Here is an 11,097-nt window from a genome sequence, read left to right on the forward strand (position 1 = left end):
CTTTGTAGCGACTATATGTTGGTCGGTAAGAAGGGAGACAAATAACTTTTCAACAACAATAACAAAGCTACCATTATTGACTAGCATTCCAGCTAGCTATATTTGTTACATTACACGCCGTTTAACTTGAGTTGTTTTGAGTCAGGAGTAGACTACTATCAACAATCTATTAATTGGCCTTGCCATTTCGCTATTTCCGTCTGGTATTCTATGTAAAACCTAACACCATCCGCATTCCTGGTAAGGCGCAACACATGACTTGATAATTCCAAGATTCCTGCGTTGGCTGCCCTGCCTAAAATGAAATGAACAACCATGGCTGATTGTTTCAGGAAGCCACTACTGTCAAACGACCTATACTAGAACCACTGGCATTAGCAACAAGTCCAGCACTTTTCATGTTATTCTTCCTCATTCTCTCAGCTCCCACTTTTGGCATCCCACCATTCTTACGATCTTTTATGACCTTATCCTTCTCTGATGTTCCATGTTTTGGCAAATTACTGCCCTCTTTCCCTCTCCATTTCTTCAAAAGGACGATGTTTTGTGTTAGAGATGCAGAGAAGCCGGTACTACCAGTTGGTGGAGTGGAGGATATGATGCCAGACTGAGATGATGACTCAACTCTACAAAAATTCAACTCACCTACAGGCCCACCAGTAGAAAAGACCTCTTTATTTGCTTGCTTGGAGAGTGGTGGTGATCTTACGGTAGCTCCTACTCCTGGACTTGCTGCTTTTGGTAGTACTTTAGCTGGTTTTATGGTAGATGATGCAGCCTGATAACGAAACAGAAGAAAGCTAGTGTTAAATCTATTGACAAATGGAACAGAGATATGAAATATAAGGGACTCAGATTATAATAGGTCCAACAATAAGGTCTACATTTCCAACTTCCTATCAAAGCGACAGTCAATATGAAGTATCATTTTGAAAGGAAAAATTCATTTATAAACTAAACCATGTAGAATGTCATTTCAGTGTTTCCTATGCTTAGATATTAAGATCATTTAGAATATGATGCCCAAAATAAGTATCACATATTTTCCATCATACGTGGAGCAATACAAAGCTCTACCAGGATTCAGTAATTATACATAGTCCATGGTTACAAACTCCAAAAACATGCATATTATTTTCCCTTCTTCAACAGCTTCTTTTGGATAAGGTAATTCGTTTCAGATTCTCACATCCAATATAAGAGCTGTCTTGAGAACAATGAAGTCTACTAAAACCAACATGAAGAAACAAGAAGAAAAAACTTCTGCAAACAAAACAACAAATATCCAAAAGCCAATAACAAATGGGCAAAGAACAAAATATAAACATTCTTTCTTTTACTACTATTGCTTCATATAGCATTAAATAGATCGTTCCACATGCAACGTCAAAACATTAAATGCGTTTTGAGAAAATTAAATACGAAATGAAGAAGAATCTGTGAGACACTGAAGCTATTATGCTAGATTATGATTATATAAACCTCCAAAGTAGATACGCAGTCAAGAGTGCATGCTTTCTAGATGTACACTAATCACATCAAAAGACATGAGCTACATTATAAAATCAAAGCAATAGCTTAGCTTCTTGTGTACCTTGTTTCCATTGGACCTTGGTGCTGTAGCAACATGATAGAAAGAAGGCATGGGTTTTGCTTTGAAATTAAGGCTTTTCCGCAATTGTTTAATTTCTGCCTCTGTCTTCTCCTGCAATAAGACCAAAGCACTTAATTTATTTATGAATTTAGCAACCTATTATTAGTCCAGAAATGTCAGAGCAGTCCTTCACTTCAAATACTGACAAGAAAGCACATAATGGAAACCCATTTCATTTTCATTTGAAATAGTAAATAATGAGTATTGCATGCTTCCCTTACTTGCTTTCTTGCTTGAATCTGATTCATCTCAACCTCTTTGGAATGCATTTTCTCTTCTACTTTCATGGAGAACTGAAAACGTTTTATGAGAAAAAAAAAAACAAGAAATTTAAGATACTAAACTGCATCCTTAAACTAAAAAAATAAAAAAGGGAGGGTTTAAGATGACAGCATGTTTGCTTGCCCCTTTCTCCTTACAGCTCGTTCATCACTTTTGAATTGAAATGCTCCAGCACTTAACTTTACATCTGCCTTAGTTGAACTGATAGTCTGCTTAAGCCTACATAACAGAATATGCTACAATAAGGTTGAAAGTCAAAATTTTGATAACATAAAGCAGTGTCCATAATGTTGCTACAGACCTATTTGGTGTCTGGTGAGCAACAGGTTCAATCTTCTTAGATAAAGAAGGACGAGCTTCAATTACTCTCTTCGCCATTGCTCCTTTTTCGCTGTAAGAAGAATGAAATAACCTTTTGAACCACCCTCACAAATGAAACATGTATATTCTTAAAATACAAGAAATAGTAAGTACCTTCTATGCTCAGTGTTTAATTTTGCATTATCTCTTTCAGAATCCTGGACAAGAAAGACCAAGGAAATTCAGATGGCAGTATGAAGTCTAACAAGAATTCTTAACAGAGAATAAAAACTAGGCAATACAAAGGTCGCCTTTTCTCATTAACTTTCAAGTCTAAGTCCAAAATTTTCACCTCTTTGTTTGGAGATCTGTGCATTAGACGTCTAGTTGGAGTGGCAGTTCGCAATGGTAAATTTTCTGCTTTTGTTCTCCTATTGATCTCTTTTTCCTTTCTTTCTAGAATCCTTGCAGCTACTTTTGAAGGATCAGAAGAAATATTTTTCCGGGAATGATCAGGACTTGGAGACTTCAACCTCGGTTTAGTTGCTTTTACAATAGCAGGCTTCAACTACAATTAAAAAATAAAAAGTATAAGCTACAAGGATGTAAACACAAGACAAAAAGAAATGCAGGCATCACATCAGAAAACAATGTGAGATCCAGTTTCTGGCTACTGCAGTGAATGTTACTTTCCAGAAACCAACAAGAACTAGAATGAATATAAACCCATACCTTAGGAGAATGATTTTGCCGAATCTCTAACTTAGGAGGATCAACTTCTCCAGTGGTTCCACTACAGGGAGATGGATTCTTGGACTTAAATGATTCATCAATACTAACTGCATTGTCATCATGGTTTTCCTCTACTTTTTTATCTGGCTTATCGTTGCTAAAAAGTGGTGTATCGCATCCAATTTCACTTTCAGGAGACTCCTCAGGTTTAACATCTCTAGGGACTAAAACATGAGTTTCATAAGTATATAAACCTCCAGGATATTCTAGTCCACATCCAATCAATGCACCCTCAGTATGATATTTTGAATCTTCAAGACCATTGTCAAAGTGAGCACAAAGGCTACCTTCATTTGCATCACCAGACTGGTTCCCTTCATTTCCATTTCCACAACAAAAATCTTCCCTATAATCTGCATTATCCAAGCCATTCTCACCAAAATGATCGCAATGGCTATCTTTACTTAAACTATCAGATCCTTCTTCAGAATGCTTGTTCTCAGCAGCATGATTTTCAACCAATTGGTATTCTCTGTAACCCTCATTCTCCACGGCATCATTCTCACAGGTTTGATCTTCACCTCCAGTTTGGCCCTCAGATGAACCTTGGAGAAGAAGTGCCTTCTTCCTGAAGTGAGCTTCAAAGTAAGCTTTCTTCTCTATAACTGAACCTGGTTTCGAGAATTTCTCAACCTCTTCAAGATATCTATTGTGTGAGAAAGAGGATCTCCTTTCCCAAGCTAAGGGTTCATTTTCAAATCTGCCAAATGATATAGAACCAGAATGCAAAGATTCTGTCTGCCAAGATTGAAAAGAATGTGGAGTTAGAATAAATCAAATAGGTGGACAAGTTATCAGAGAATAAAGTAAATCGTATTTTATGAGCCAGTTCATGGATCAGAAACTCATAAAAATGGTTAGCAAGATCAAAATTCACCAGCACTTAAATACCCATTGGTAGAGGTACTTGAGATACCGTAAGCCATTATAGCTAAAGACAATCTTCTGTAGATTTTCAGCTTTTCAAAAATAATATAGTAGACATTTCTAATGGCACAAAAGTGGTTCCATAGATAATTTGAAGTTTGAAAAAGAATAACTAACATATCTAATACTATAATTATAAGTTAATGTCAAAACTAATGGCTAACATACATACCATCTCCTAAGAACAATTCCATTTCTTTGTCTGAGATACATTATGTATGCTTTTGTGTATACATGACATTTTATTCAATAATATCATCAAAACTGAGATAGGAAACAGGGATCATGATCAAACTAGAACTAATCAAGATATGGACTAAGAGAAACTGAAACCTAAATAGCAAGTAAATGAACTTGAGTCATCCAAAAGGGGATATATATGTACAAACTATGAACATGAAGTAAGTTCGTTTTGCAAATGAAGTGAACCAACCACTACAAATTTTTTTTTCCTTGTTTTAAACTTCATCAATGAGATTAAAATTTCATTAGTTAAAAACAAATTGAGGTTCCACCATTTCTAAACATAAACCGGTTTCACAATATTCAGTAAGCACTACAACAATTACCCAGTTGACAAATATAATTCCATTGATGAAACACATAATAGAAATTCCAAACACCTAACCAAAAGGAAAGAAAGAGCAAGAAAATTTACCAGAAAACTAATGTTGAAAGGCTCTTGAAACTCTCCCGCCATTCGCAGCAGTTACCTCAAAATTCAAGAGTGAGTAAGCTACATCCTCAGCGTATCAAACGGATCAAGTCAATCAAATTAAAAACAAAACACATTTCTTCACAACTTCAACAGTAATACACGAATCTTAACTAAAAGTGCTTTGCGAGTAACACGCCAAAAACAGAAAAAGCCAAAGCTCCAAGTTTTTTTTTTTTCTCGTTTCTTTTCAGATCTTTCTAAAAAAAGGAATAAAAATTGTGAATTTGTTTGTGTATAGTGTTAAGAGTAGAAAGTTTGTGAACGTAATAATAAAAAAAAAAACCTTTTATCATGTGGGGTTGGTTGTCCTTTTTGTCTTGTTCTCATCAGATCATCACCGCACTTATAATCGGACGGCTGTGATTATGGATCAGAGGAGGAAGAAGATCTAGAGAAAGCTCGCATTCGGATTGGGAACGACACCGTTTTCTGGTATGGTTGGTACTGCAAGTGTTGGGTAATGTCCCACGTTTGAGCTTCATTTATCTGTTGTTGACTTTCCCAGCATTGCTTTTACGACTTATGATCACTGTTGTACTCTTTTCCCATAAAAGGGTCTCTGAAGTCCGAGAATACTTAAAACATTTTTTTCTTAAGTTACTTAAAGCTTATTTTATTTTATAATTTTTAAGAGATTAATAAGATTAATACACTGTTTATGTACAATTTTTCATGTAAAAATAAATAATATTTTTTTGAAATAATAAAATCGAAATCAATTTATAGTGTTTTAAGTTTAATTTCCATTATACATTTATTAAAAAATTCATCATCATGTGGCTATTTATTCAATATATGTTTTTTTAAAATTAGAATAAAATCATTTTAATCCATTTAATTGTAGTATAAATAATATATAAACTTGATGAGTAATTTTTTGTTGTGTTTTATTAAAGGGGACAATCAAATATTTATATACATGATTAGTGTTTATAAACACACGTGTACTATTCTAGGTTATTTGCTAGACTTCGTTGCCCCACATGCAAGCTTCTTAAATATATGTGAGCTGAGATAGCTCCTTTTGCGAGCACCAAGTGACATGTGCAAACTAAGACAACAAGCTTTCCTTACAAACTTTCGAGTCACGGGTAAATGACCTAAATCTTATCTAGTTCTCAAGTTGATGATCATAAAAACATAACAAAACCTTTTAAAAATAAGATAATATATAGTTAAAAATTTTAATTAATATAAATGAGATTTATAATCATTTTAATATTCTCATTAAATCAAAGCTTTTTAATCTTTATATAGAAATATATATAACATAAAATCAATTGATATTTTAATTAAAATTATAAAATTACATATTTAGTATTTAATGTGGCCTTTATTCAAATCAAATCACATCATAATAGTATAAATTATTTTATAAAAAGAACGAAATTTTAATAATTACCAAATGAAATTGAAACTTGATTAATAAATCCAATTAATTCAATTAAAAATTTTGTGATAATAGAGATATATGGATTATTATCCTATCGGAAAATTGGGATCAATTAGATATTGTGGGTGATCTGCCTATCGGAAAAAATAACAATTGGAAGTTTATTTTTTAATCTAGTAGGGGTTGCAAGCTAAACTACTAATATAATTTGTTCTCTCTTCTGGATCCTTATATTTATTAATATTTGATTGACTAAATTTATTTTTATTATAGATTTAATGATATTTGTTGGAGATAAATCCAAATTAAGCAACGAATAAGAATGAATAAAGAAAATTGGATACAAATATTTATATGGAAAAACTCCTCTAACGAGGATAAAAAACCACGGGTAAAAAAAAAAAAACTTCACTAAAAGCTACAAATAACCGAAGAAGAGTACAAGATAGAAAAAATTTAAAACAAACCCTCGCATCCTAAAAAATACAAAGCTCTCTGGCTAAAAATAAATTTCCCCCTTAAACTCTCTTTTGTAGGTTGCTAAAAGCTTATTTATATGCTGAAATTCGTGGGCGTATCTGATTAAAATATCCCTAGAGTAATCAGAGTTTAAGTGGAAAAAGATATTAGAGTATAACTAGGAGAAGAAACGCAATTTATGTGGGAACACGTCACCATATCGCAACACCCCAACACTTCTTGTTGTGATGCTGTCCGTCTTCGTCACGTCGAGAATCGCCTCGTTGCGATGTCGTCTCTGCTTCGCTGTTTCAAACATTTTCACATCGTCCCAACGCTCCTCGTCATGATGTCGGGTCTGTTTTGGACGTTCTTCGATTGCTCGTTGATTGTCTTTCTAAGTGCCTGCAAAGAGTTCGGTAAATGCAAAGACACCTCACAACATTAATTCTTCATGTAATGATATAAATTTTAATTATAATAAATTTACAAAATAAAATATAAAGAAAAGCTACTTTAGTTAGTACGATATTGAATTTTTAAAAAAATTAGATATCCTTTCTTATATAAAAGAATAAATATGTTTTCTTATAATACTTGAGATTTTCTTTGAGTGGAAAACATAAAAAAAAAACACTAGGAAAGAAGTAATCTAATTATGAAAGTAATGATTTTTTTCTAATAAATGAATATTTAACAATAAAATATTTAAATACCATGTTAAATAGGAGTTTTATCTTTATTTTGTAAATTATTATAATTTTAATTTAGAACTTATGCCATTTTAATATATTTTTCCAAAGGTGGTTTAGCATATAGATTGTCCATTAACAAACTAAGATCTTTGTTAAAAAGTAAAAATTATCTTAAAGTAAGATAATTTATGGAGTTCTCTCTTGGAAATGATGGCATAAAGGATCCAATGCTTAATCCTACGATGTAAGGGAGGGGTGGTTGGTAGGGCTACGAAAAAAGTCTAGTTATAGGAAGAGGATTCATCATATGAAGGTGGCACACCTATAGAAGTTGGTGGTGGTTAGGAGCTAATCTGAGCCGAGCTTGAATATTGCCAAGCTCGAGCTCAAGCTTGACTCGAAATTTAGATTTCAATACTCAGCTCGAGATGTAGTCGAGCTACTAGATTTCAAGCTCGATTAAGCTTTTTACCAATTTTTGTAATCAAGTTCAAACTTGAGCTCAATAGTTAAGCTTAGGGTTAGTAATACATTAATCACAATAATGTAATTTAATAATATAAAAATTCAAAAATTTTGATAAGGCTCATGAGTCGTTCAAGTCAAGTATTACTAAGCTCAAATTCAGCTCAATCGATAGCTCAAACTGCTCAAGCTTAGCTTGACAATTATTGAATCGAATTCAAAATTTTTTCAAATTGAACTCGAGTAGCTTGCGAGTGCCAGTGTCTCATTTACACCCTTAGTAGTGGTGGTGGTAAAGTCTTTTTCAAAGATATGTTCATGAATGGTGAGGAGGAGGATGAGAATGAAGAGCAAGTTGGGCAAGATGATGATGACATAGAATTGTTGGATGAAGATGTGTTCATTAAAATTGAAGTTGGCATGAATTTGATTTGGTTCTCTGAAAGGGTTCACTCTTTGGTAGTCCAAAGTACATACTGACAGTGGCGATAAAACTTTTGGGAAGAAGAATCAGTCTTAATGCCCCGCAGAAGAAATTTTTTGCCTTGTGGAAACCAACAAAAATTATGCATCTTATGAGGTATAAAAAAATTACCATATGATAAAGTTCAAATCCAAGGATGATTATAATAAAGTCCTTTCAGAGGGACCATGGGTGGTTTTTAGGCTGCATCTAATTATCCTACCATGGACACTTGAGTTTTCTACTTCTCAGGCCTACCCGATAAAAATTATTGCTTGGGTCCAATTACTTGGGCTGTCAAGAGCAATATAAAAAAGAAGCATTTTATGGGCAATTGGTTCAACAAGTAGTAATGTTATTATGGTAGATTACAAAAATGGATAACAAATCTAAATGAGGGTTGCTAAAATTGTGGTGTACATTTGTAACAACTCGTTTTTCAATGGTGTCAGAAACAATGGTTTCCTATTTCTGATGTTCGAGTCCATAAATATTAATTATTAATATTTATGAATTTATTATTAAATTTTATTAAAGTTTGGTCCATTAATTTTTTCAAAATGATAGTTAATTAAGTTATAATGACTAAATTGTAAAAGTTTATTACTATAGATTTTTAATTAACCTAAGGACCAAATGAGAAATTGGGCCATTCCTAAATGGCCAAACGATGGTGGATGAGGTTGGAATTCACTCACTTGAGTTAATTAAGCTTAAGGTTTTATTAATCAATGTTTAATTAAATTAATCCTAATTAATTATGTTTAAAACAAAGTGTAAAAACTAAAAAATGATCATCTTCTTTGTTCTTCTCCACCAAAATAAGAAGAGAAATATAGGGTTTCAAAGCTTCAAAGTTTTAATTATTAATTGGTTAGTTCAATTTAGTCATTTTCTTGTAATTTTTATGTTTTTAAGTCATGATAATTTAATTTAGCAAGCATATGTACCAATTTGTAAATTTGTTAAAGTTTTCAAAAGTTTACATTGATTTTCTTGAATAATTTATTGTTAAATTATTAGATTTTAAGCTTGGAAGTGAAAAAGGATTAGGTTGTAAAGTTTAATTGATAGTTTTTTAACATAGGGACTAAAGTTTATAAAGTTTGAATTTGATGTGAAATTTCATAATTATTGATAGTAGAGGGTTCTAAAAGGATGTAATTGAGATTGGTTTTGAAATCGAAGCTCAAATTTAAAAGATATTGCAATTTTGGTTTTAGGGACTAAATTGAATAAAATGTAAAATTTTAGAGGCATTCAAAAATTAAAATTGAATTGATTCATGCATATAATAGGATATTATAAAATGTTTTGTATTGATAGATAAACTAAATTATTGTATAGATCAGGAATTGAACTAAACCAAGGATAATCGGGAAAAAGGCAAAATTGCTGATTAGTCCTTAAAGAATTTTTCATTGCTGTTTTGCCAAGTAAGTTCATATGATACTTATTTTTTTATTCATGTTATGATTTAATTGTATTTTGTTTTCTTATTAGTTTGTATGAATGTGATAGTAATGATTTTGGCATCAAATGGACTAAATTGCAAAATATGGAGGCGCCGAAATGAATATGGAAAGTTTATATGATTGAAATGATATATATATATATATATATATATATATATATATATGCTGATAAAGGGATTGGAATGATATGATTACAGTAACAAAGCCCTTTTGAACTTAGTAATGATTATGATATGTATGGCATACCATTAGGGTCTAATATGAAATCAATCATGGATTTTCATGGTTATACGAGATCCAACATTTGTTTTTGGATTCTCAATTTATAAATGTAACCTTGTGTGGGAAAGTCTTTAAATGTCAACTTGTGTAAGAACTCCTAATCACAATCAGATTGTGTGAGCACTATAGTTGATAAACCATAAAAATAACACATTTTAATCCCATACTTAGCATATTTTTGGTTGATTTATTATATAATTTAGTGAATTAGATGCTCCTAATCCTTTAATTTCATGCTTTATACTTAGGAGAGCATAGGGAAACAAAAGGAGTAGAAAATGAGCCAAAAACTGACAAAATGTGCTGATTTAAAGATTCACACGGCCAAGACCATTACCACACGGGCTAGCCACACGCCCATGTGCTAGCCCGTGTCGATTTCGCTCCCGATTTCCCAAACACGCGAAAAAAGCTAATTTTTAGGGTTTCTGGGCATTCTAAAATCTATATAAACACACTAGAAGTAGACCTAAAGGGGACACGCAAAGTAGAACACATGAATTACTCGAAGAACGCTAACGGATTCAGCTCGGAAGCAGGACCTCTTTCAAGACTGAATATCTCCCTCCAATTTCTCTCAAATTTTTTGGGTTTCTTTATGTTTTGTTATTTTCCTAATTTTGAGATGTTTTCCTATTACATTATGAACTAAACTCCCTAAATACCTAGGGAGGATGAAACCTACGATGAATCTTATTATTTAATTATTTGAATTACACGATAAATACTTGTTCTTGTTCTTAATTCTTTCCTTAATATTTTCAGGATATTAATCCAAGTTTGATGTGCTTATTCAGTGGAGCAGAATTCCCTGTTTAAGAGTAGATCTAGCATAATTAAGCGGAGTTGCATGCAATCCTAGAGATAGGACGACATAAATCTACCGGATTAGAGTCAAATCTAATAGGGGAATCCATAGATCGAGTTAATGCGACGATAGGGGTTTTAATTAGAAAGAGATTTCAATTAATCAACCTAGAGTCAGTTGTTCTTAGTCTCGAAATAGATATTAACATAATTTAGGGATTTCTACGGATCAAGACAAGTGAATAAATCGTTTGATTCAGAGTCAGGATAATAAGTGAAGTTTAGGTAGATTCTTTCCTGGGTATTATCTTTACTATTGGTTTATTCGATTATTTTCTTCACTCTCTGTCGCATTCATTAGTTAATTATTTTAGTTAAATTTAAA

General features: G+C 32.4%; 1 protein-coding gene across 2 annotated transcripts; it reads right to left on the bottom strand.

The window, feature by feature from the left end:
* Positions 1-46: 46 nt before the first annotated feature.
* LOC108464269 (protein WVD2-like 7) lies at positions 47-5,268 on the bottom strand. Of its 2 annotated transcripts, XM_017764466.2 has the most exons (10): positions 4,614-5,268; positions 2,969-3,766; positions 2,589-2,804; positions 2,411-2,454; positions 2,238-2,327; positions 2,074-2,155; positions 1,876-1,947; positions 1,595-1,705; positions 646-778; positions 47-526 (listed from the first exon to the last, which is right to left on the bottom strand). In XM_017764466.2, the coding sequence occupies exons 1-10, from the start codon at positions 4,653-4,655 to the stop codon at positions 501-503; spliced, it is 1,614 nt and encodes a 537-aa protein (XP_017619955.1). In that variant the 5' UTR covers positions 4,656-5,268; the 3' UTR covers positions 47-500. The 2 variants fall into 2 exon arrangements, with proteins under 2 accessions (XP_017619955.1, XP_017619954.1); XM_017764465.2 differs by having other exon boundaries at positions 47-778; positions 4,614-5,257.
* Positions 5,269-11,097: the final 5,829 nt, after the last annotated feature.

The sequence above is a fragment of the Gossypium arboreum genome, chromosome 3 (assembly GCF_025698485.1).
Source record: "Gossypium arboreum isolate Shixiya-1 chromosome 3, ASM2569848v2, whole genome shotgun sequence".
NCBI classification, from domain to species: domain Eukaryota; kingdom Viridiplantae; phylum Streptophyta; class Magnoliopsida; order Malvales; family Malvaceae; genus Gossypium; species Gossypium arboreum.